The 27,916-nt window shown below is 42.7% G+C and overlaps 1 protein-coding gene across 1 annotated transcript in view; it reads left to right on the top strand.

The window, feature by feature from the left end:
- FREM2 (FRAS1 related extracellular matrix 2) overlaps positions 1–27,916 on the top strand; it is a 293,022-nt gene that overhangs the window by 82,459 nt on the left and 182,647 nt on the right. The window contains exon 3 of the mRNA XM_073613282.1: positions 23,955–24,101. Coding sequence (XP_073469383.1) covers positions 23,955–24,101 — 147 coding nt within the window. The remainder of the gene's footprint in view (positions 1–23,954; positions 24,102–27,916) is intronic.

Here is a 27,916-nt window from a genome sequence, read left to right as displayed (position 1 = left end):
CAGTCAAGTTCCTCCACCCCAAACTTGCTCATCCATGTCTTTATGGACCTTGCTTTGTGCACTGGTCCAAATAATTTGGTAAGGGGGGGGTTATGGTGTGGGGTTGTTTTTCAGGGGTTGGGCTTGGCCCCTTAGTTCCAGTGAAGGGAACTCTTAAGGCCTCAGCATACCAAAACATTTTGGACAATTTCATGCTCCCAACTTTGTGGGAACAGTTTGGGGATGGCCCCTTCCTGTTTCAACATGATACCGCACCAGTGCACAAACATGGTCCATAAAGACATGGATGAGTACGTTTGGGGTGGAGGAACTTGGCCTGACCTCAACTTGTGTACACACGATCGGACTTTCCGATAACAAAGTTTTGTTGGCGGAAAATTTAAGAACCTGCTCTCAAACATTTGTTGGCGGAAAATCCAACAGCAAATGTTCGATGGAGCATACACACGGTCAGTCTTTCCGACAACAAGTTCACTTCTAACATTTCCCATCTGAAAGTCCGACCGTTTGTACGCGGCATAAGACTGGGATGCCATTAAAATTCATGTGTGTAAAGGCAGGCGTCCCAATACTTTTGGTAATATAGTGTGTATTGCAATAACCAACCCCCCCCCCCATTCTCCAATTCCAAAAATTGCTGGTCTTCAGCTCCCCATTTTGTGAATTTAGTACTCTGTCCAAGGGGGAAAATGCGACACCATTGCATCAAATTTCAGTAAAATAGGGCATTTCCGAAGGCCGCGCCACAAAAGATAGAACAGAGCAGCGTTTCTCAACCTTTTTTCAATCACAGCACCTTTTAAAATTATGCAAAATCTCAACACCCTAGTATAAAATGTAAATAATGTAAATATTACTTATTAATAGGAAACCCGAGCCAGGGACGATGCACACAACCACCTTAACCTCCCTGGCGGTATGATTATTTCAGATTTTTGCGTCTCAAAGCGGTACAATTATTTTGCATAGAAATTTGGCGTTTTATATTGTAGGCCTGTAATTCTTAGCAATAACACACTTAAATCTGTCCACCAAAAGTCTAGTAGATATCCCGGGTATGATGAAGTTTGAAACACAAAATCATAAATTATAATATAATAAATAAATATAAATAATTAAAAAATATATATAATAATAATAAAATAAATTTCCCCACGATTCACTATCGCTCAATTCTGCAAGTGTTCCAATTTACTATTGCTGTTTTCTAGCTGGTCTAAAGCCACTTTTGACGTAAAGAGACACTTTTTGGTTGCTATGCACAATCTCAAATTTCCAGGCAGAAAGAACAGTATATATAATATAAAACTGCATACAGGGCACTGGACAAACCACTAGGGACAAAAGGGATGTGAAATGATTTCATACAGTACTGTAATCTGTAAGATTACAGTACTGTATGTGTTATGATTTTTACATTTTTTTACTTGGCACCAGGCTCCGCCCCCCGTGTGTCGTGACGCTCGTAGGGAACGGAGCCTGGCACAGAGAGGCTTCAGGCAGAGGACAGTAACCTGCCCCAGGATCCTGAGATGTAATCCCGAGTGTGGCTCGGGGTTACCGCTAATGGTGCTGAAATTTAACCCCGAGCCACACTCAGGAATACCGTCAGGGAGTTTACTGACATCAACTTCACATCAGAAGCCCCCAATCACATCTGAGTGCCCCCCCTTTTACATCAGAGGCCCTCATCAAGTCAGTGGGCCCTCCTTCCCAACAGAGTCCCTACATCACCATAAACTACCACCATCACTCAGTCAGAGTCCCCCATAATATCAGAGCCCTCCCTATACATGAGAGCCCACATCACATCAGAGTACCCCATCACAGCATCTCCCCTCCCCCCGTTCGCATCACAGAGTCCCCTCATCCATCTCAGATCCAGGGCAAACTGGGCCTGATGCTTGCAGCACCCCAGGGAAAGCCAAATGGCACCCCACGGTACCACAGCCTCCTAGTTGAGAAAACCTGGAATGGAGTTGCCCTCTTTCAAAGCAAGGTACATAGTGATCACATAGTCAAAGAGGACCAGGGCATCATTATTTCAGCTTTGAACTAGGCAAAACAACCAGAGCATACTCACAGTATTTGATGATTGTGGAAAAGTGCATACAGTATCTCACATTCTTGTAAATATTTTATTATATCCTTTCATGTGACTACACTGAAGAAATGACACTTTGCTACAATGTAAAGTAGTAAGTGTACAGCTTGTATAACAATTTTGCTGTCCCCTCAAAATAACTCAACACACAGCCATTAATGTCTAAACCGCTGGCAACAAAAGTGAGTACACCCCTAAGTGAAACTGTCCGAATTGGGCCCAATTAGCCATTTTCCCTCCCTGGTGCCATGTGACTCGTTAGTGTCACAAGGTCTAAGGTGTGAATGGGGAGCAGGTGTGTTAAATTTGGTGTTATCGCTCTCACTCTCTCATACTGGTCACTGGAAGTTCAACATGGCACCTCATGGCAAAGAACTCTCTGAGGATCTGAAAAAAGAATTGTTGCTCTACATAAAGATGGCCTAGGCTATAAGAAGATTGCCAAGACTCTGAAACTGAGCTGCAGCACAGTGGCCAAGACCATACAGCAGTTTAACAGGACAGGTTCCACTCAGAACAGGCCTCACCATGTTTGACCAAAGAAGTTGGGTGTACGTGCTCAGCATCATATCCAGAGGTTGTCTTTGGGAAATAGACATATGAGTGCTGCCAGCATTGCTGCAGAGGTTGAAGGGGTGGGGGTCAGCCTGTCAGTGCTCAGACCATACGCCGCACACTGCATCAAATTGATCTTCATGGCTGTCGTCACAGAAGGAAGCCTCTTCTAAAGATGATGCACAAGAAAGCCCGCAGTTTGCTGAAGACAAGCAGACTAAGGACATGGATTACTGGAACCATGTCCTGTGGTCTAATGAGACCAAGATAAACTTATTTGGTTCAGATGGTATCAAGCGTGTGTGGCGGCAACCAGGTGTGGAGTACAAAGACAAGTGTGTCTTGCCTACAGTCAAGCATGGTGGTGGGAGTGTCCTGATCTGGGGCTGTATTAGTGCTGCTGGCACTGGGGAGCTACAGTTCATTGAGGGAACCATGAATGCCAACATGTACTGTGACATACTGAAGCAGAGCATGATCTCCTCCCTTCGAAGACTGGGCCGCAGGGCAGTATTCTAACATAACGACCCCAAACACACCTCCAAGACAACCACTGCCTTGCTAAAGAAGCTGAGGGTAAAGGTGATGGACTGGCCAAGCATGTCTCCAGACCTAAACCCTATTGAGCATTTGTGGGACATCTTCAAATGGAAGGTGGAGGAGCGCAAGGTCTCTAACATCCACCAGCTCTGTGATGTCATCATGGAGGAGTGGAAGAGGACTCCAGCGGCAACCTGTGAAGCTCTGGTGAACTCTGTGCCCAAGAGGATTAAGGCAGTGATGGAAAATAATGGTGGCCACACAAAATTTTGACACTTTGGGCCCAATTTGGACATTTTCACTTAGGGGTGTACTCACTTTTGTTGCCAGTGGTTTAGACATTAATGGCTGTGTGTTGAGTTATTTTGAGAGGACAGCAAATTTACATTGTTATACAAGCTGAACATTCACTACTTTACATTGTAGCAAAGTGTAATTTCTTCAGTGTTGTCACATGAAAAGATATAATAAAAGATTTACAAAAATGTGAGGGGTGTACTCACTTTTGTGAGATACTGTACATATGATAGTATACAGTGGTGTACTAAGCAGCTCACCCTCCAGCATTCGAACATACTCCAGCTAGATGGTGATGAACCAACAATCAAATTAGGATTTTCTTGACTTTTTCTCTCTAATATTTCTGTGTAAAAACCATTGAAATCATTACTGAAATGTGTTCAAGGTAAAAATAAACTACAATTGCTGAATACAAGCCATCACTATCTTTGTCCACCGTACTAATCTAAAGCATGGAAGCGGGAATGCCAGAATCATGTCTTGCTGCTAAAAATCATTGCTGACTATTTGACCTAGTTCACCCACATAGTTTCCATAACAAAACATTTAGAAAACCCTTTTTTGTGTTTTCTCTATGCATGCAAGCGTGAAGCCCCTGAGCCGTGAGCAGAGGTCCCAATTAATTGTTATTTATTGGAATCAAGACAAAAAAGGAGAAGGCTTCCTAATTAACTTTACGCCAAGTTTAAAAAAAAAAATGTAGCCTTTGGTGGTTTGGCAAACATGACATTTCTTTATTATTCACAGAGAGATATACATTCTCTTTTTATGTTATACATCATTATAAAAAAAAAAATCTCTAAAAAATGAGTTGTTTTGTGTTGGATGATTTATGAAAAGTTAATTGGACCGACCAAAAAAGATGTTTTTGCTTCAGAGAGAAAACTGGGTCAAGAAAATGTTTTATTTGCTTTTGCATTTTTTCCTTTAACTTGCTTGCTTTAAAGAAAGCCTATCAGGATGTGCAGTAACTAAAAGGAGTGCACGGTGGTTAGTTCAGTACACAGTTCTGCTCTAGAACCAGCATTTGGCTAGCCCTCACTGAAGTTTGTATAGGCACAGAGAGCCATGTGGTTTTTCCCAGCAATACAGAATGCTAGGGTAAATGATTATGTGGGCAATGTATACCAGAATTCATAGTTTGCATGACGCTGCTAAGCCGCATGCCAAAAGTTGCTTGTTTTACAACACATTTTACTGCATTTGGCACAAAAGGCCACTGATCTGTGTCCATATACAAAAAAAAGTATCAGTTTTTTATATGCAAAGTTATTTTTTTGTGGCTTCATTAGGTTGTCACCGTTAGTACTGTGATCCTTCTTTTAGATCTTGACCTACATCTCCTTAATAGTACTAGATTTCTCTGGTTTAAGGAGGAAAGTGGGGACAGGGCATAGCTTCTACGTCTGACTTTAGTTCATTTCTACTTTTAATATTAGACTGCCAAAAATGGCTTCTCCAGTCTCTGGTACCATGTATAGCGTATGGAGGTCACCTTACACCAGGGATCTCCAAACTAAGGCCCTCCAGCTGTTGCGGAACTACACTTCCCATGAGGCTTTGTAATACTTTGACATTCACAGATATTACTAGGCATGACGGGAATTGTAGTTCCTGAACAACTGGAGGGCCATAGTTTGGAGACCCCTGTGCCTACACACTTGCCAGTCTCTCTCTGAGGAGGTGACTTGGGCAGAAGTAGAATCTACAGGAAAGGAGAAATATATCAGCACAGTGACTAAGGAGTTAGCACTTCCACCTAGTAGCACTAGGGTTGTCAGTTCGAATCCCAGCCATGACACTACCTGCCTGGAGTTTGCATGTTCTCCCTGTGCCTGTGCAGGTTTCCTCCCACACTGTAAAGACATGCTAGTAGGTTAATTGGATACTGTCTAAATTGGCCCTAGTATGTGTATATATGATTTTGAGTTGGGGACTTTATATTATAAGCTCTTGAGAGAAGTGACTGTAGTGAATGTACAATACACAGTATATGTAAAGCGCTGTGTACATTGACAGTGCTATATAAGTATGTATAATAAATAAATATTGTGTGTGTGTGTATATATATATATATATATATATATATATATATATATACAGTGGGGAAAATAATTATTTGATCCCTTGCAGATTTTGTCAATTTGCCCACTTAAAAAGAAATGAGGGATCTATCATTTTTATCATAGGTGTATTTTAAATGATAGAGACAGAATATTAACCAAAAATCCAGAAAAAAACACATGATACAAATTGAGTTGCATTACAGTCAGTAAAATAAATATTTGATCCCCAAGCAAAACATGACTTAGTGGAGAAACCCTTGTTGGCAATCACAGAGGTAAGACGTTTCTTGTAGTTGGTTACCAGGAAGGATTTTGGTCCACTCTTCTTTACAGATCTTCTCTAAATCCTTAAGGTTTCTTAGCTGTCGCTTGGCAACTTGAAGTTACAGCTCCTTCCATAAATTTTCTATAGGATTAATGTCTGGAGACTGACTAGGTCACTCCATGACCTTAATGTGCATCTTCTTGAGCCACTCCTTTGTTGCCTTGGCGGTATGTTTTGGGTCATTGTCATGCTGGAAGACCCACCCACGACACATCTTCAGTGTTCTTGCTGAAGGAAGGAGGTTCTCATCCACGATTTTACAATACATGGCCCCGTCCATTGGCCCCATAATGCGGCAAAGTCAGCCTGTACCGGGGAGTTGGAGCATGTGCAGCAATGAAGGGGAATCAAGCATGCTCAGCACGCATAACAGCACCTGTAAGCCAGGTATGGAGGCACGTGGAGTAATGCAGAGCACTAGGGACACTATACTGAGGACATGTGGTGAACTTAGGAACATGTGGGGAAAATGACTGGTCTTCAGCACACCATTCAGTGCATTCAGTACTATGGCCAAGGGGAATAAAAAGGTGACATTGTTACCAGTGGTGGCCCATCCATTAGGGGTGCGGCCCCCCCATCCATGCGTCTGGGCCCCCTGATCTACATACTGGGCGCCGGACCATGGATTCCAATGGGGGGGGGTTTGAAGCACGTGATTAGAGCCAAAGGTTCTAATAGGCTTCAAAAAAGGGTGGGCTCGGGGCGCAGAGCACTGTGCTCCGAGCCCACCCAGTTGTGTGACAATAGCAAATGAATATTCGCTATTATCACACTGATTCTCCATCCAGCCAATCAGGAAGTGGGTCGTGAGACCCGTTTCCCGATTGGCCAAAAGGAGAAGCCATCCTATGGACCGCAGAGGAGGAGACGTACGGCCTAGGAGACACATCCCAGTACACGGAGGAGACACATCTCGGGACACGAAAAGACTGAGGAAAGAAGCTGCCACTGCTCACAGGGTGAGCTGATGATGGGGGGGGGTGGTCAGGTCTGTCTGCCACCCCCCCCAACCGATGGAGCACCAGCCGACACTGATTGTTACACCATAGCTTAGTAACATAGTACTTCTCTTGCAGTCATCTTCACTATATTCTAGGGAGTTGGAGAATGTGTAACATTGAAGGGGAATCAAGCATGTTTAGCACACATAGCTGAGGAAATATTTCTTTATGGTGGTAGATCCATCTGAAGCATCTTTTCACTTCTATTGGCCCATCGCTATCACATCAGGCACAAAGAGTATATAGTTGTTTCTTAAATGTAGAGGAAATTTCACTGCTGTGAGACAATGGCTAGACTAATTTATCATAAGTAAGGAAAGGAAAAGAAGAATGTTTTTAAATAACAGACAAGGTATAGAGAAGTTACAATTACGGGAATGGAAATGCCGCGTATATCTTCTTGACATTTTAAGAAGCATAGCCTAAGGATGGTGCAGAGATCTGGAAGTGACAAGGTTTGCCCTCCTATGTGTGCTTGATATATAGGTCCAGACAACATAAATTACTAAAAACACACATGCAGCTGCAGTGAACACCTGAATTATGGAAGCCATGGACCGCAGCTGGTGAGAAAAGTTTGTGAAAAGTTTGCCATTGAATCTCTTTGCTACTGCAAAATGTAACTACTGGTGGAAGGTCATCATATATGCAGTACGTTTTGGTTTCAGTGAAGTTAGTGGCAACAGTTAAAGAGTAACCCCGCTTTTGTTAAGAAAAAAAACATTCTCCTCAGGGTGATCTATGTACATTGCAAGTATTTTGACAAACTTTGTTACAGAGTCCTACCTTTTGTAACTGGAGAAATAGCTGTTTGTTTGTCTGTGTCCATGTTCCAAGTGAATCTGTATGAGCGTGATTTTGTAATCATCAATCAGCTGCTGTACCTGCAGGGCTGTAATGAGGAAACTTGCAAGGTTGGCATTCCCTTTTAGATGTCATTTTATCTTTGAGAGTATGTCATCAAAAATGCAATTTTTGTTGCAGGGGATGCTCAAAATCAATTTGTATCTTTGTATCTTCTGGGAAAATCAATGAGCCAATCACACAAGCAGGAAATGACATATCTGGGGGGAGTTCTGTACACCATCTGTGTACAGAACGCCTCCAGGTAGCCATATTGCATTGCGTTTACAGAGAATTACAGCACTGTAGATTGAAAAGAAAAAGCAACTTTTAATAACATTCAGTTACAATATGACATGTGTCACAGTTGTATACGCTATATTATTTTTTTTTCATCTGCTAATTTTTTTCCCCCACAAAAGTGGAGTTACGCTTTAAATCTCTCAACAGCAAAGAGAATTAATCACTCATCTAACCCTAGCCTAAAGTTGAAGGGACATGTTGGAAAATGTTCCATTGATCTGTAGCTGCAGCCAATTAGCTGCAATTGCTGGTGCTGGCTTCCTGACAACCAGTATCCCTGAGCAGGAGCTGTCACATTTAGCAGCGGAGGTCTGGTCTGTGTAAAAAAAAAAAAAAAAAATCTAAGTACAGCAAAATAAAAACATTAATGCATGTTTTATAGTAAATTGCCTGCTTCTGAGATAATACCGCATGAGTTATTTTAATGCAAAAATTCATGCAGTATTTATCTCTTGGTGAATTGACCCCAGTGTCATAAAAAGGCTGGCACATAAAGGAGAATAGCAGCCATGATTTGCCCCCTAATATAATGAACACAGCAATAATTGCCCCACTGCAACCCTGTTTGATACGTCTTAGAACGTGTCATTTTTTTTTCTTTTCTGATACCTCAACAAAGCCAGCCACTTAGAATATTTCCTCTGTCTCATTTCAGGCAGCACATGTGTGGTCCCTGCTCTGTAGTTCATTCTATGTAGTCTTGTATTAAAGGGTAACTCCACTTCCGTGGGCGAAAAAAAATAGCAAATAAAGGAAAAATAATATAGCGTGTACAATTGTGATACAAGTCATACTGTAATTGAATGTTATTAAAAATTACCTTTCCTTTTCAATCTGCAGCCGCTGTAATTTTCTATAAATGCAATAAAATATGGCTACCTGGAGTTGTTCTGTACACAGAATGTGTACTGACCACTCTCCAGAAACATCATTTTCCTGCTTCTGTGATTGGCTTACCAATTTCCCAGAAGTCTGCCGAAGATACAAGTCAGATTTCAGGCATCCCCTGCAACAAAAATGACATTTTTGTTGAGATATTTCCAATAGGAACACATCTAAAGGGATGCAGGCCCAGCAGATTTCCTCATTAGTGCTCTGCAGCTGCACATCTGACTGTTAATTATGAGACCACTTCCATTAGACCCACTCAGAACAGAGGCACAGACAAAGAGGGATTTCTTCAGAATAACAAAAGGTAGGAATCTGCAACAAAGGTTGTTATAATCCCTGCAATGTACATAGATCACCCAGTGGGGAATGTTTTTTTCTCAACAAAAGTGGAGTTACGCTTTAACTAATAGCTTTAACTTATATCTGCTGGACAAAAATCTGTATCATAAAAATGTGTTGACATCCTGGAGCTGTGGGCGACTGTCTGGGGGCAGGTTTAGCATCACTGGGGGGCGGGGCAATGATGTCAGCAGGAGCAATTTGGTCACATGATCTGTTTGCCGCGGCGCACTATGCGTGCTGCATTACTACTATCCCTGGGCCACCTAAAGGTCTTTTATAATATTATAATGTGTAGAACAAGAAAAAAAATTCTTTTCAGGTTTGGCTTAAAGAAAAGGTGGCAACCCTAGCATAAATCCATGTACTTCTTCTACTCCCAAGAATAGGGTTTTAAGGTAAGTCTAAAAAAGAGAAGCCAGGTTAAAGGTGCTGGAGGAGCAGGGATCACCTAATGCATTCCAAGCAACTGCTAATGAGCTCCTGATCTGTTCCTTTGCTGGTTATCTTCAAATTGCTGCAGATTGTCAGTTGGTAGGATAAATAAGGGCATGAAAAAAATTCCCAAAACAAGACAAAACCATATTTACGTGGCAACTCTGCGTTCCCAAATGACCTTAAGTGCACAACAGGGTTTAATATTTGTTTGGAATCCCCTGTCAGCGTGTACTAAATCCAGATACTTTGTAAAGGAACATTTGTACATCCCTTCATTCCACACCTTGCATTACTCGATCTGCTTGTATTATTGTCAGGCTGGAAAACTCCCACAGCCACTTCAGGGCAGGGAATTGGAAGTGCTTTATGAACTCCCGTTAATTCCTGAGTCAGGAAAAAATTCTTACATTTTGCGCAAAAGTGAATAGAGGTCTGGATTAAGCTGTCAGAACATGTGAAAAAAAGTAGAAGAAAAACATAATAGCAGCCAAGAAATTACCTGAGCGTGTCTCTACATCCGCACTGTTTGTGTATATGTCATTAGATCATGTTTGCTGTAAAGTCTTTTCCTCTTAAATTTGAAGGGGGAGCACAATGTATTTTTAAACCTCTGGTGCTTTTGCCAGATATTCAGCAGAATTTTACGTTAGGGTTGTCCTATAGTAAAATTGCCAATGTACAAGATACAGTGCCCGTGAAGAGTATTGGGAATGGACTTCTTGCTGGTAGCCATGTTGTCTTATCTGTCTACAGTTCTCTATCGAGAACTATGGGCAGAAAATTGTATAGGTGAAGCTAAAATTATAGAAAACAAATGCTAGAAATTAGTTTTTGTTTTTTTAGCTGAAGAAACCTTGCAATATCTCTTCTGTTAAAAAATGAAAACATTCCCCGTCACCTAGCAATATCTATAGTTAATTTATACAGGTTCTTATATAGCTAAATCAATTTACGCAGCACTTTACACATATATATTGTACGTTCACATCAGTCCCTGCCCTCGAGGAGCTTACAATCTACGGTCCCTAACTCACATTCATACACATACTAGGGCCAATTTAGATAGGAGCCAATTAACCTAACAGAATGTCTTTGGAGTGTGGGAGGAAACCGGAGTACCCGAAGGAAACCCACACAGGCACAGGGAGAACATGTAAATTCCAGGAAGGCGGTGCCGTTGTTGGGATTCGAACCGACAACCCTAGTGCTGCTAAGCGGAAGTGCCAACCAGATAGTCACTGCGCTGCTATTATTTTTTTTGGTGTACACTGCCTGCAGCCCAGTGCACTGAACATTCCCCGCATCTGTAAACTGTCCATACACCGTTACTTTTTTTGGGGGCTAAATGAAATAAATTAACCGATTCCTCCATCTACAAAAATGAGGTGGATGGAGGAATCCTCCCTGCTGGGACATTGTATTCTGACAGTAAATACACTGATCAGTGGCTACAGCCTTTGATTAAGGAAAGTTTTCTAACATGTCCCTTTAACCAAAGCTGATCAAACAGTTGACTTCTGTCGAACAGGTTAGGGTACACATTGAACTAAATTTGGCTGGTCCCTGTTGAACCGGACAAATGTTGACTGGTGTATGGCAAGCTAAAGATCTCAAGAATGGAGCCAGGTGTCGGGACAATGTAACTTCTGTGAAACTATAAGCTTCCAGTGCAATAAAATTTTGGTGCGTACCACATTAAAAAAACAAATAAACAGACCTGATACAGGTCTATGCCACCCTTGCCAGTTTCTATTTCAAAGTGAAATAGAAACTGGCACAGGTTTCACACCTAATTAACAAAGGGATTGTGGCAGCTTTCAATATTAGACCTTGTATATAGGATGTGAGCTGTCTGTTGGTAACCTGGAAGACAGCTCACGTGCCTCTCTCTGCTAGTGCAGTGAACACACTACATGAGCAGAGATTGCATATAGGCAGGGAAGCTAGACTGCTGACACTGGCAAAACAGGGTAGGGGTGGCAGAAGGGACAGTTCCAGCTATAATGTGGTGTAGTGGGTAGCACTCTCGCCTAGCAGTAAGAAGGGTCACTGGTTCGAATCCCAACCACGACACTACCTGCCTGGAGTTTGCATGTTCTTCCTGTGCCTGCGTGGGTTTCCTCCGGGAACTCCGGTTTCCTCCCACACTCCAAAGACATGCTGGTAGGTTAATTGAATCCTGTCTAAATTGTCCCTAGTATGTATGAATTTGAGTTAGGTTAGTGTTAGTGAATGTACAATGTACATGTAAAGCGCTGCGTAAATTGACGGCGCTATATAAGTACCTGAAATAAATAAATAAATAATGCTCTCTGTGCTGTGTCTGGCTTAGGAGGGGGGTGCAGGTTTTTTGCCTGCGCCACTCTTTTTTAGTTCCTGACTGTTTCTAAACACACCCCCAGTTTGGTGAATGGACAATGAAAAAGCAGTATCAGTGAACCGATGAGGTCATGCCTCTGCTTTTTCACCTGTCAGGCTGTTTTCTTACTGAACATGTGTATTCAGCTAAGCCTGATTAGCTTCTAGTGGTGACCTTCTGTCTCCAACTGGATTTCAACAAACTAAGATTAGTTGAATGTAAAATAACTGGTGCTTTCTATTTCTTACCAGAGTTTGCCTTTGACATTTTTTAAGCATTTCAAAGTCATTATATCCCTTCTTTCCTGGTATAACGTGAAAAGGGAAGTTTAGTTGGACTCATAAAAGATTAATGGGGCATGTGAGCAGTCTCTGTGGCGTTTGCCTAGCGTACGATTATTAAAAGTTAAGTAGCCAGGATTACACTGTCCAATTAATCTGAAATAAATTAAAATTAAATGAAAAAGAATGCAAGTGGCATACTTCCATGGGCCTACAATGTGGTATTTTTCGGTTTCTTGGCCAAAGCGCCATGAAAAAAAATAATATCTCTGAAATTCCAGAGGAAGATTAATTTTTTGGCTTGTCTATGACAATATTGCTCATAAGCTTCTATTCTGATGTTGCAGTTCATATAAGAATACATTTCTAGCTTTCTTAGTATCTAGCATTAAACTTCAAGTCTGTATTAGACAAAAAATTCAGCAAGTCCTGCTTTAAGCTCCAAGTGAGGTTAATGTTTTCTTTTGCTTTTCGCAGAAGTTAATAGGATACCATATTCTCCCCAAAAATCGAAATAGCAGGTTCCTGCAAAGGAAGAGGTATTTTACTTCCTTCTCCAGAGGTCTTTGTTTTTATCTCCTCTCTGTTGAATGTTTCAGACTCCACCATAATCATTTAATTTTACACTTCGGGGAATATCAGATGCCGTTGTACCCTGTTGCGCACTGTGGTTCAATCCTCTGACCCCAAAATCGATGCTGCATCCTTTACTTTCACACTGGGGTGCTTTTCAGGCACTTTAGCACTAGAAATAGCTTCTGCTAAGCGCCTGAAAACCGCCTCCCATTCATTGCAGTGTATCTTTTCACACTGGGGCGGTGCGCTTGGGGGACATTCCAAGAAGTCCTACAAGCAGCATCTTTGGGGTGGGTTAGGAGCGCTGTATTTAGCGCTCCCAAAACGTCCTGCCCATTGTAATGAATTGGCAGTGCCTTAAAAGAGCTTTGAAAGTGCCGCAAAACTGGAATTTTTACCCTTTTTATGGGGTAAAACGCTCCGCTAGCAGCCGAAAAGTGTTGCAAGAACACCAGTAAAATAGCGCTAAAGCGCCACAAAAATGGGCATCACTTTAGCGCTGATTGTCGTGCGTCCCAGTGTGAAAGTAGCCTTAGTGACGCAGGGGTTGGAGGAAGGAACCACAGCATGTAGCAGGGGTCCAGGCATCTGACACTCTCAGAAGCGAACAGTCCTGAAGAGGCTGCAGTGCTTGAACAGAGAGCAGACACAGACCACCAGAGCGGTAAATATTATGCCTGTTCTTTTTCTGGGACCCGCCATTAAGTGTTTAAAAAAATGTTAACTGAAGTGCCACACCACTGCTAAAGGGTCCAGGTATGACTTTATTTCAATAAAAGGGGGAAAATATCAAAAGAGCATTCAATGCTTTCAGGGGTCCAACTAACACCCCCTTCATCAGGGCTTGAGAGTAAAAACAATGTGAATGGAGATCCTCTGGGGCATAGAAGCCGCCAGCCTGGGAACCAGATTACTTTCATTAACGTTAACATTTTAAAGTGATTGTAAAGGTTCATTTTTATTTTTTTTTTTAAACAACAAACATGTCACACTCACCTCCTCTGTGCAAGGGTTTTTGCACAGAGTGGCCCCGATCCCCCTTTTCTGGGGTTCCCCGGCGGCATTCCTTGCTCCTCCTCGGCATCGAGTGCCCCCACAGAGAGCCGCATTCCATGGGGCCACTCATGCAGGCGCGCTCCCGAGTCCTGCGTCTATTGACACAGACAGCAGGAGTCGGCCCCGCCCCGGCTCCTGTGTCACTGGATTTGATTGACAGCAGCGGAAGCCAATGGCATCTGCTGCTATAAATCTATCCAATGAGGACCCGAGACAGCGGCTGGAGCTGCTGGGCTTGTTCTCGTCGCTGGAAAGATCGGGTTCAGGTAAGTAAAAGTGAGATTCTGGGGGGCTGCTGCACCACAAAAGGTTTTTCACCAGGTGAAAAACCTTGAGACTTTACAACTCCTTTACAAGATAACCTTACGGGTCTAGATCTATTTTTCCACTTTCCTCAATTAAGTCTTTTAAAGCTTACCTATACTCTGCAAACAAACGTTGAAATCTTCAATCCTGTGTCCAGGCTGTGAGGGCACGGCTGTGCAGTATCAATATAAGCCAAATCTGAGCATAGCATAGAGCAGGGATATGCAATTAGTGGACCTCCAGCTGTTGCAAAACTACAAGTCCCATCATGCCTCTGCCTCTGGGTGTCATGTTTGTGGTTGTCAGAGTCTTACTATGCCTCATGGAACTTGTAGTTCTGCAACAGCTGGAGGTCCGCTAATTGCATATCCCTGGCATAGGGCGATTGCTGCTGTTTGGAGACAGAGGCCTGTCAAGATAGCTGTGTGTTCCTACCAGAGACTTCTTGCCCAAAGGACTGGGAAAGTTAGGAGAGCTATGTGGGCCTGGGAGACCAAGAGTGGATCTTGGAGGTCGAGAAAGTTGAGGTGGCTAGCAAGTCAAGGGGGACTGAAGGAAGTCTGGAAGTTTCTGGAAGAGCAAGCAAGAACCCTTTTTGGAGGCCAGGAGTGGGCCCTTGCAGTGAGGTACTGCAATCTAGGCCGAGAGAGCCTGAAAAGCCCATGTGTTTTTTTTTTGTTTGTTTTTTACCTTCCTTCCTCTGGATCAACTCTTGGTATAGGATAGTGAATATTGAGGTTTTCTAATTGTGTGTGCGTGTGTGTTTTTTTTTCTATGCTGGTTGAATTGGATGGACTTGTGTCTTTTTTCAACCTATGTTAGCCAACAGAGCAGAGGTACTACAGACCAGAGAGCCAGGTGGCTCTGTGTTTTATTTTAATGTTTTTGCTGAGAGAACCTTAAACCCCTGCGTGCTTGTCCCCCACCGGCTCTTACACTGAGAACCGAGTGATCAAACACTGGTGATCGCTCAGTTTTTAATGCTCCGTGAGTAGAGAGCTGGTGACTGTCAGTCACCAGCTCTCTGCTCTGTCACCCCCCACGTTTACTGAAATGCTGGGTTGTGGAGGAAGTGGGAACGGCTGGACCAGGCTCTCAACAGCTCACTGAGAGGCTGAGCGGGGGGGCCAGTCCAGGCATCTGGGTGAATCCCGACCACATGGTCACGATCTTTCCCCAACCTGGATGGGCTTTGTGACGTCAGCTGTCTGATGAAAATGGGTCGCAGGAGTGCAGAACGGACTGCACTTCTGTGATCCACAGGAGAAGTACAGCCAAAATAGCTTTGGCTGTGCTTCTCGTTTAAATACAGCATCATATCCACTGTTCAAAGGAGTTCTCCTTTGAGTGGGACATATTATTCCAAAGTCATCATTAAATACATACATTTTTCACTTAATTTTTTAGAAGATAAAAAAAAAGACCCGACAACAGGTCTAGAACACCCAACATACTCTGAATACTGTCAGAGATTGTTTGTATTGGTTGTTTGTTCAGACTCTGGCAGACAATGCAAAGTTTGGCCAATAACTAAAGTAATCCATACTCATTCCACAGCATATCGCTGTCAATCCAGAGCCTAATCCTATTAGCCACACCTTTTTTTATGCAGGGTTCAATATTATGCTGTACACTTTGACACACAATGATCATTTACCAGCGTGCAGGAAACTGTCTGGCGCCGGCAGAGGAATCACTCCAGCGTGTCACTCCATACCTGGAGGCTAGGAGGTATATTATAAGAATGTAGATAGATCAGAGGTGTCAGCGTGGTGCTTGTGGCTGCAGGGTGTGTATTTTTAGACTTCTCGGCCAGGTGTGTTTTTCTTTGTCAGTTAAAAAAATGCAGGCGCGTATCCCAGTGACGGCGCAACCTATTGTTTTACATGTCTGCTGTACCTTCCTGCATGGCTGGTGATGGTAAAGCCAAACTGTATTTTTAAAAATATGACATGTCCATTATTTTCTGCATTTAATACATGGGGAGGCCCGCAGTAGTCAATGGCATCACAGAAAAATGCATAGGACATACATTTAGATGTGTTGGCAACAGGTATTAACAAGCCTTAATCAATGGCTGCTAGCCCCATCCACTCCATATTCTGAATTTTTGTATCCCTGTGTGGGCAAACATCGTCCCCGCACGGGCGTACACTATAGTACACCTGTGTGACGAGACCTTAAGTAACTGACCAAATGTCTGTTTTTATATTGTGAAACAATAGAAAGAGCTCCTGCGCTGCTAGCGGACTCCTATACTAACAAGGGGACACTGCTGCAACACCTAAAAGACTGCTCCAAACAGACAAAACAATAGTGAATAATAGGGGGATGATAGTTGCGCTGTGAAAGGAAGGGGATGAAGGGAAAGGGGAGGGGACTAAACTAAAGTGCATGTGACAAACATGCCAGGTGACCTAAAAAACAATAGAAAGTCAATAAACCGAGAATAAGAGAGAAAACGCTGACATATGCATATAATAAACACAATGAGAATACCACTAAATGGTGTATAAAGAAAAAATGCTGACATGAAGCAACAAGAAAGATGAATTACATGGCATAACAATGAATAGTGCACATGAATATAAAAGGCAACCAAGCCAACATAAAATAACAAAGGTGATAATTACAATATGTGAAATGTGTAGGTGAAAAAAAATCAACACACTGGGTGCATGAATAAACAAATACATAAATGATTATATATATAATAGTCCCGGTGATATGTGTTATTACACAAACTAAAATGTCATAAACTTACAAAAGATGACAGCTGGGGGGGTAAAAACTCCACGAGCGCCGTGCTCGTCACATCAGCTGTTGTGTGGCAGCGTCCCATGCTCCTAACGCATGTCGTCACGTGACTTCTTCAGAAGAAGAAGTCACGTGACGACACGCGTTAGGAGCACGGGACGCTGCCACACAACAGCTGATGTGACGAGCACGGCGCTCGTGGAGTTTTTACCCCCCAGCTGTCATCTTTTGTAAGTTTATGACATTTTAGTTTGTGTAATAAAGTGTTATCATACGGGATCACGCTATGTGCGGCTTTTCTGTTGCGATACTGCATTGGTTATACGTTTTATGACGAGTGGTGAGCAACAGGAGGCGAGAGGCGTTGGAGGGTCCTTGGCCAGCAGCTGGGAATATACAAGCTCGGCGCTCGTGGGTTGAGGCTTGCGCTCATTGGTCACAAGTGAGTGCAACCCCCCCTCTCTCTCCCCCTCATCCTGCCTTTCCTCCTGTGTTCTTAAACATCAAACGGTATCACACCATATGCTGTTTATCTTGTCTTTCTCTGCATATCACATACCGCACCTGTGATCTACACCATCTGCTGCATTTTTTGGATTTCACCATCTACTGGGCTTCAAATATTGGTTGCCTTTTATATTCATGTGCACTGTTCATTGTTATGCCATGTAATTCATCTTCCTTGTTGTTTCATATCAGCATTTTTTCTTTATACACCATTTAGTGGTATTCTCATTGTGTTTATTATATGCACATGTCAGCGTTTTCTCCCTTATTCTCGGTTTATTGACTTTCTATTGTTTTTTAGGTCACCTGGCATGTTTGTCACATGCACTTTAGTTTAGTCCCCTCCCCTTTCCCTTCATCCCCTTCCTTTCACAGCGCAACTATCATCCCCCTATTATTCACTATTGTTTTTATATTGTAATGTATTCTAGAAGCATAGAGGTATTTGGTTACTATAGGCAGCAACTAATAAGGAAAATCCATGTGTTCCTGTAGTTTGCATTTTGGTACGATGTCTTGTTGTCTGACTGTTATCGATCAAAAGCATAAAAACATATGGCAGTGATGGTGAACCTTGGCACCCCAGATGTTTTGGAACTACATTTGCTGTGATGCTCAACTACTCTGCAGAGTGTATGAGCATCATGGAAAATGTAGTTCCAAAATATCTGGGGTGCCAAGGTTCGCCATCACAGACATATGGTATTTTGTTGCTGGTCTGAGGGTGTATTAAGGGCTAGGTATGAGCTTGGGTCTGGTCCAAACCCAGAAGGAAACTTTCCGTACCAGGCTAATCAGCAGCGGGCAGGGGATTCCCCACCCACCCCCCTTCCCCACATCTGCAGATACACAAAGGGGCAAGGATGCTCGTGGCCTCATTGACTTAAAGTGGTGTTCCACCCAAAAAATAAAAAATACATGAAAATTCCTAAAAAAAAATGTAAAAAAACATTTGGAAATTTTTTTTTTTAACTCACCTCTAAATGCCTGTTGCTATGGGGTCCCTCGTAGTCTGCCTCTTTCAGTGCCTGGGCTGGTGACATCACTTCCCCTTCGGCACAGGAAGGACTCGGCTCTGCTCCCTCCCTCCTGTCAATCACCTGGGACCCATTACAGGTCCCAGGTGACTGAGCAGCCAATCACGGCGCGCGGCTTCGCTCGCGCATGCGCAGTGGGTGCCCGGCTGTGAAGCCACAGCCCGGCCCCCACAGTTGCAATGCCGGCGTCGCTGAACGGAGGGGGAGGCGAGCGGGGCTTCGATCCCCCACATCACTGGACCCAGGGACAGGTAAGTGTCCAATTAAAAGTCAGCAGCTGCAGTATTTGTAGCTGCTGACTTTTAATTTTTTTTTTTTTTTAATGGGCCCTCCTCTTTAATATGGCCACATGTCATTTACCTACAGTAATAAATTGATCATGTGGCCTTATTAGGTCAGTGATGTCACAGGCATCCCTTATATACATACAATTAGGCCCCTTTCACACTGGGGCGGGGGCGGCGACAGGCGGTAAAGCGCCGCTATTGTAAGTGGCGCTTTGCTATCGGTAAAACCGCTCCGCTAGCGGCCGAGAAAGGGTTCAAAAAACCACCACAAAGCACCTCTGCAGAGGCGCTTTGTCGGCGGTATAGCCGCGCTGTCCCATTGATTTCAATGGGCGAGAGCGGCGAAGGAGCTGTGTATACTCCGCTCCTTCACCGCTCCGAAGATGCTGCTAGCAGGACTTTTTTTCCTGTCCTGCTAGCGCACCGCTCCAGTGTGAAAGCCCTCGGGGCTTTCACATTGAAGAGACAGCAGCGGCTGTTTCGGGTCGGTTTGCAGGCGCTATTATTAGCGCAATAGCGCCTGCAAACTGCCCCAGTGTGAAAGGGGCCTTAGGAATTTTCCATCTTGAGCTGACTGGCCTGGTGCTGACAGCTTCTTTTCAGGTTTTGACCAAAACCACGATCATCCCTTATTAAAGACAAATTTTCCCCAAAAATGTGTCCAGTGCATTAGACCAATAATTCAATTATAAGTCAAAAATAAAAAAAAATAAAAAAATGTTTTGCTAGTATTGGGTAAAGTGGGAAATAATTAGTACTCTTGTTGGGTCTTTGCTTCCATCTTGGGCTTGAGAGAGACACCCTCATTTCCTGTCCTGCTGACAAGTTCATAAGATGGGACGTATTAGAAAATCTGCAACAGGGACACAGACAGAAGAACAAATCCCTCAGGGGTTCTAGCCTTCCCCCCTCTACTAAAAGAAAGCATCTTCATTTCTATCTGCCTAGCTGTTTGGAGTTATCCTTATTTCCTGTTTGGTAAAATGTTGTTGGCAGGGCAGGAAGTGAGAGGAAATCTCCCTAATGTTCATAGCACATCTGATTGTATAATCTACCAACAAGTATATAGTACAAGGACCTTATGGATTGTATGCAGGTTGGTTGGATAGTTTAGGTAGGTCCTCATATTAGATAGTTTTGGTAGATCTAAAGCTGATCATACAGAGATTGTATAGTCAGAGAATGTGAGTGGTGAGTCTCATTGGCACCCGGATACTAGTTAAAAACCTGACCGGGGTTTTAACCCTTTCCCAAGTCCAAACCTAAGAAAATAAATTGGTTGGATATATATTTTAAAAATTCCACAAGAGATTTGGGAGGTGTTGGAGGTATGGGTTTGAGCAGTATTGGTGACCCTGAGCTTTGCTGTTGGATGCCTTCATTGTGTTCTGGCAGGAGGTGAACTTTGAACGGAATCATCTTATCACATCATCTGATTCATGCCCTGATCCTTATGAGTACAATTTTTCCCTCTGTCAGTTACTAGTGACACTACAAATCCTCTTTCCGGAGGAAGATAAACAAATCGGTCATGCACATCTCACCTTTTTATTGATTAGGATCCAGAAACATATTTCATGTATGGTGAGCACTCAGATAAGATTATTTTTCATCATTCATCTATCAAAGCAGCTTTTACGTTACAAAGATCACAGAGAACGGAGCTATGTCACAGCCAGCTGGCAGACAAATAGGGCATGTCTAATTAACGGTTTGTCTTTAAACCTTTAATTCCAAAAGATACTACGTGTTATAGTGCAACTAATCAAAGTCTAACATGGAACAAAAAGTCTCAGCGTGACTGCTTAGGACCTTGAAGGGACAAGCACGTGCTGCTGTTCTACAGTCCATAAAAAGGATTTAAAGGTCCCCGGTGTCAGATGCTCAATACCCATTTCACAGCTGTATTTGTGTGCAGATGAAGTTCATAGCAGTGTGTGATGTTGCTGATATAAAGGTACACTCCAGCCAAAATTGTACATGTAAAGTGGAACTAAACCCATCAATTTAAAGGAGAAGTACAGGCAAAGCTCATTTGCCTGTACTTCTCCTGTTCGTTCTGCACTCCTGTGACCCGTTTTCAGCAGACAGCAGGCTGAAGGCCGCTGTCAGTTGACGTCACTGAGCCAGGCCAGGCTAGGCTTGGGAAAGATAGCGACCATATAGTCGGGATCCGCCTGGATCGACACCCGTCTCAGCCTCTCAGTGAGTTGCTGTGAGGCTGAGACGTCCGCTCCTGCCCCCCCCCACAGCCCAGCGGTCCAGTGAGTGCGGAGGGGGTAGAGTGGACAGCGGTGACTGACACTCACCAGCTCTCAGCTCAGGGAGCTCTAAGAACCGAGCAAACGGAGGTGTTTGATCGCTCTGTTCTCAGCCTTAGAGCCGACGGGGGACAGATGCAGCATCAGATCTATGTTGCATGCACCTAGATAAGTTTAATTCTAAAATAAAAGAAAAAATCCCATACTTCTCTTTTAACCAAAAATAGTTACATTCAAGGCATGCTGTGAATAATAACTGTCAAAGTTGCTTGTACTGTCAACCGAATTGTTGTACTGTCAATCCCTGACAGAACGGGGATCTGTTTGTTTACATTGACAGATCCCCGTTCTATCTCTCTCAGGAGCGATCGCGGGTCGCCGGCGGACATCGCAGCTGCCGGCCACGCGCGCGCCCCCCATACCTCTTAAAGCAGCCGACGTACACCTACGGTGGTTTGCGCCACCATGCCAGCCTACCGCCGTATAATGATGCCGGCTGGTCGGCAAAAGGTTAAAGTGTATTTTAACTTTTTGCAGCCAGATTGGGGTAACACCTACTTTATATTTGTTACGTGTTCTCATTCTCATAGCATAACTTAAAAATTACTGCTTACATTTTAAAGGTTATTCTGAAGGCAAAACTTTTTTTTATAGTTTTGTATAGAGTGGAGAGGGATTAGAATCAGTTTTTATTAATGTCTGTGCACCCATTAGTGAGATTCGCTCTCTCTATTTTCCTGTTTACCATTATCATTGACAGTGAAAGTGAAATAAAATCCCAAAGTTTGGGTTGTCCTCAAAAAAGTAATTGAGGGGAAATCTTTCAATGGGGACACTAGTTCTGGTGACCTGAGGGTCCCCAAGAAATTCCCTTATTTGCAGGGATTTCCTCTAACTTCCTTTTTGGCTATGAGACAGGAAGTGAAAGCAAATCTATGAAATGGGACACAGATGGCTAAAAAAAAAATCTAACTCTCTCTTACTCTATCCAAAATGAAAAAAAAAATGCCTATAGTTATACATTAGGTACTTTTTGCTTGCTTAAAAATCCTGCAGCGGTCCCCCTATGTTATTTTAACTCCTTCCTGGCTGTACACATATATTCAGCCTCACTGAAGGGGGTCTTCTATCGTGTGGTCGCATATGTGCGTACAAGTGTTTGTGCTGGAAGTACAGAGGGGTGTGTGTAATTAATGCTGTGTAAATGGAAGCATGTAACAAATGTATAGTGGGGGGTTCTCAAATTTGTCTGCAAATGTAGAAACACACTTTAAAGTATTGAAGCCATTGGATCAGCATGACAATCAAGTAACCAGCATTCGTTAAATGGCAGCCAACATGTTTCTCCAGGAAAGTTTCCTTTAAGGGTTTTGGGGTTTAAATTAAAACCTAAGTGCAGCCAAAATGAAAAAAAAAAAGGAAAAATCAGCACAAGGGACATAACTTACAGTCAGTAAGATGTGTCTCTTGTGCTGATGCCTCTTCTTTTAGGTGAAATCTTCTTCTGTTCATGTACCCCCGACCCACGCCGCTGTAATCTTCTGGTGTGGTGATGGCTATAAGAACTAAGGGGCTGGCACAGGCTCTCATTAAAGTGGTGTTCCGGCCATAATTATACTTTTTAAATAAAAATACCCCTATAGTACACAAGCTTAATGTATTCTAGTAAAGTTAGTCTGTAAACTAAGGTCTGTTTTGTTAGTTTATAGCATTAGTTTGTTATTTTTATAAACTTACAGCAGGCCGTGGCCATCTTAAGTGTGGGCATCTGAAGCCAGACTGTACTTCTTCCTGGATCTCGTCCTTGCAGATCTCACACATGCTCAATGCAGCACAAGCAGTGTAATAGGTTTCAGGTCAGGTTTCCATAGCAACGGCAGTGTCAGAGGAAGTTGCCGCCCCTTCCCAGAAGGCATTGCAAACAGGAAATGATGCGATGGGCCGCAGCCAGGGAGGAGGAAGTGAAAAATGAATACAGCAGATATACAGTAGGTGCTGAGAAAAAAAATAAAATATCCAATTTGTTTATAGTGCACAGTTTAGTGAGGGATGCTGAAGAGTTTTAAAAGTGGGTGGAACTCCACTTTAAGCGTGCCTGGCTATGCTCACCCTTTCCTCCCAGCTCTGCCATTCCTAGAAGCCTACTACAGCTTCTGTGAGTGTTCCTTATGCTGGTACCATAGCCATACTATAGCTTCCATCAAAGACAAGCGATCTATGAATGGAGGACAGGTGGATGATTGAAAGGTCTGCCTCCTCCATTCATAGATCTTAGGATTCTGCTTCATCAAATCCAAGCTTTAATTCCCCAACGAATATTTTCAGTACAGATCTGAACTTCATTTGATGCTTTGAGACAGCTAGCACTGTTTAGATTTAGCACACATTGATAAATTAGATCAATTTTGAATGCTGTTTTTATTATGCAGGTACACAAGTTTCCATGTAGTATACAGGCATACCCCACTTTTAAGTACACAATGGGGTTTATTTACTAAAGCTGGAAAGTGCAAAATCAGGCTCATTTCTGCATAGAAACCAATCAGCTTCCAGGTTTTATTACCAAAGCTTAATTAAACATGCCGAGGTTAGAAGCTCATTGGTTTCTATGAAGAAGTGAGCCTGATTTTGCACTTTCCAGCTTTAGTAAATAAACCTCATTGTGTACTTAAACGTGGGGTAGGCCTGTATATCATTTTATCTTTGTATTTAGCTATATGTCCAGCTATATGTCCAGCTATGTGTCCAACACAAGACAACTTGAGTCATATTGGCAGTTTTTTTTCTTCTATTTAAACTTGCTTTTATGATTGTCACAGGAGGAAACAAGTTGAAGAATCAGCACTTTCGTCTGAACTGGGCCTGGATTTCAATAGAAAAGGAGTACTATGTGGTGAATGAAGATGCCAAACATTTAGAGATCATTTTGAGGCGTAGAGGATACCTGGGAGAAACCTCCTTTGTCGGTAAGTTGTTCAAATTCCTATCGATTCCATATTGCTCATTAAAATAATAATCATTTGATACTAAAACAATTGCCAATTTTATATTATTTATCACCAGAGGGTCTGTTGTAGAATGGAATTACAAAACTCTGTGCAGCTCAGGAGTTATGCAACCATTTCCTCTCTTTCTCTATGGACTTTAGGATTGTGTCTGAGGATGACCATAAATAGCCAGATTCCTGAAGCAGTGCACTCAATTAGAAAACCGATTTTGATAGACAGGACTATGAAGGAATATGGAGCAATGAGTGCTTTCAGCTGTGCTTACTATTTCTTCCACAGATTTTTCAAGTTGTTGGAAAATTTCTAAATGAGTGAGCAACTGGCCTTTTTTCTAAGCTGCACGTGCTGCTAACATTCATCAGCCAAAAAGAGGGTGGGCAGATGTTTTTAAGTACTCAGATTCCATGGCTCATGCATATCAATATGATACATCAAAATCACCACCTCAGTTAGGGTCCCTACACACGGTACTGCTGTATGAATCCCAGATGTTCCTGGTAGAAAGTCCCTGTGCAAAAATGCAAGTATGGTCCGAATAGTGCATATTTACACGCATATACAGTATTCATATATAAGTGCTTCAAAATTCTTTAAGCTCCCAGAATGCCAAATATTCAATTAATGTAATCTACTATTCAAATCTACTTTACTGATCTAAACACGGCATTCGTTTACTAATAGTTATGCACTTGAAAGCCAGGGACTTCATTTAGATCAGTAAAGAAAAAGCTGGAATGTGTGCAAGAGCCCTCAATCTCTAAGACCCCTTTCACACTGAAGCGCTGCAAAAACAACCACTAAAGCACCAGTCGTTTTTGCGGTGCTTTAGCGTCGCTTTTTGGGCACTAGCGGGTCGCTTTTTTTAAGGTCACGTGATAACGTGACCTTAAAGGATCCAAATAAGACTAGTTTTGCGGCGCTTTCGAAATTCTTTTAAGTCGCTTTCGAAGCGCTGCCTATTCATTTCAATGGGCAGGGGCGTTTTTGGAGCGCTTTTTACAGCGCCTGATGCACGCCCCAAAGATGCTGCTTGCAGGACTTTTTCTACCGCCCCGGAAGCGCACCACCCCATTGTGAAAGCACCCATTATAATGAATGGGAGGCAGTTTTCACCCGCTTTTTCAGGCACTAGCTTTAGTGCTAATAATGCCTGAAAACTGCCTCAGTGTGAAAGGGGTCGTATGCCCCGTACACACGGTCGGACTTTGTTCGGACATTCCGACAACAAAATCCTAGGATTTTTTCCGAAGGATGTTGGCTCAAACTTGTCTTGCATACACACGGTCACACAAAGTTGTCGGAAAATCCGATCGTTCTAAACGCGGTGACGTAAAACACTAACGTCGGGACTATAAACGGGGCAGTGGCCAATAGCTTTCATCTCTTTATTTATTCTGAGCATGCGTGGCACTTTGTCCGTCGGATTTTTGTACACACGATCGGAATTTCCGACAACGGATTTTGTTGTCGGAAAATTTTATCTCCTGCTCTCCAACTTTGTGTGTCGGAAAATCCGATGGAAAAAGTCCGATGGAGCCCACACACGGTCGGAATTTCTGACAACACGCTCCGATCGGACACTTTCCATCGGAAAATCCGACCGTGTGTACGGGGCATTAGTGTTCTAGAGGGCTAGATTCTTATAATGGTATATTTGTATTCCTAGTGACCTGACAAATCATATGAAATGCCAAGATCCTAAATGTTTACAAGACCGGTTGAGTTGATTCCAGTGTGCAGTTGAAGACTACCCCATTATAAAGTGTCTACTTTCCAAATATTTTATTGAATGGCCTTTGTTGCTGCAGCATTCAGCCAGTGTTCCATCTAACCTTTCTTTTAGCCCTCTGTGGTTATGTCTATAATTCCTTCCATGGTTTTGTTCAGACATATCAACGTAATTGCTAGCAAAGGAAAATTAGAAAGTGAGCCCTAAACAAAAACAAAAAAAAGTCGTTCACTTATGGGTGAACTTTGGTTAGACTAACCACTTGTTGACCTAGAGATCAAAGTCTGAGATGCCCCCAAGATTCTAGCTCAGCCCCTAAAATGCCAATGACAGAGAAGCTCTGTTATAGTAGTGTCCCTTTGCCAGTGATGTATTTTACTTGTGTTAGCATGAGAAATCCAGAAGATGGTAAGCATCTAAGAGCAAGAAATAACATAGTTAGTTTGAAGATATGGTCCACTGTATTTGATATTTCACCAATTTTGTGAGGTATATCCAGGTGGTTGGTTTGCTCTACTACTTGATACAGAATTATTACATTGGGTGGTGGCCTCTGGGTATCACAGCAGATTTGTAAGTTTGGAGATTTTATAAGGGAGGTAAATCATCCAAAGCCAATCCAGGCAAAATTAACAGGATGGTGGACTAACTCTTTAAAAACATTTATTAATTTGTTATATGTGTGGATTGCTGATGGAAACCTCTCAGTTTAAAAACAGAAAGTGGTCTTAGTTCTGCACTGTTTTTTTAAGGGCTTGTTTACACCGCAATCTCGATGTTTAGTGTGCCATTCTGCATGCACGTTTACATGCATTTGTGGCATTTTTTCTTGCATATGCATTCATACTGCATTTATAAAACGAATTCAGCTTCATCTAGTTTACATGAGCCCTTATGCCGCGTACACACGAGCAGACTTTACGGCAGACTTTGCCCGGGGGACTTTTCGGCGGACTTTTCGACGTACTTTACGACGGACTTTCTGAATGAACGGACTTGCCTACACACAATCCACCAAAGTCCGATGAATTCGTACGTGATGACGTATGACCAGACTAAAACATGGAAGTTCATAGCCAGTAGCCAATAGCTGCCCTAGTGTGGCTTTTTGTCTGTCGAACTAGCATACAGACGAGCGGACTTTTCGACCGGACTCGATTTCAACGGATTGATTTAAAATATGTTTCAAATCTAAGTCCGTCCAACTTTTAAGCAAACAAAGTCCGCTGGAGCCCACACACAATCAAATTGTCCGACAAAATCCAGTACGCCGGGCAAAGTCTGCCGTAAAGTCCGCTCGTGTGATTAGAACATGCAGTTTCAGCTCATGTGTAGCCACTGATAATGGTACTGTTGTTAAGAAAATGAGAATACCCAATATCCCAGGTAACCAAAAGTTTTCTAGGTTTTCCCATTGAAGAAATAGCCATAGTTCGCTGCAATCAACTAGACTTGATTGTAATGGCAAAGATGTTTTTGCAAGTAGCTTTTTCAGTTCTACGTTCTCATTACAACGGATGGAACTATTGGTTGAATTTTAAAATGCATTCACTATTACAGAACAAGCCCAGGATAATTGTGATGAACTACTACTAGATATAATACCATGACATGGATAAGTGAAAACCTTCAGAGATACCCCATAGAAGAGTTAATAAAGGTTCAGAGAAATAGATGGGGCTTATTTGGTATCAGTGACTGAAGGAAGCGAACCATACTAAGCACAATTATTTCACTACTGTACAGTTACTGTATTACCATTGCCTTTGCAGTTCATTGAGAACTACAAGCCATCTGCCACCTTGGAGTTGGGACTTGCAATTTATTTATTCATTCATTCACAAAACAAATGGCGCAGATGTGTGGGTGGAGCCCCGCACAACCGTGCTGGTTATAAAATGTGACAGTGGGGACCCTTCCCTGGGGGGTGAGAGGGACTGCTCCAAAGTAACATGTTACACCCTAAATACAGGTATAACATGTAACATGCTATAAAAAGGTGAACTTATCCTTTAACTTCCTATGGCAAAATAAGAAAGACCTT

The sequence above is a fragment of the Aquarana catesbeiana genome, linkage group LG02, assembly GCF_042186555.1.
Source record: "Aquarana catesbeiana isolate 2022-GZ linkage group LG02, ASM4218655v1, whole genome shotgun sequence".
In the NCBI taxonomy this organism is placed as follows: domain Eukaryota; kingdom Metazoa; phylum Chordata; class Amphibia; order Anura; family Ranidae; genus Aquarana; species Aquarana catesbeiana.
The sequence above is the reverse complement of the archived record's forward strand: the minus strand, read 5'-3'. Positions and strand labels throughout refer to the sequence as shown.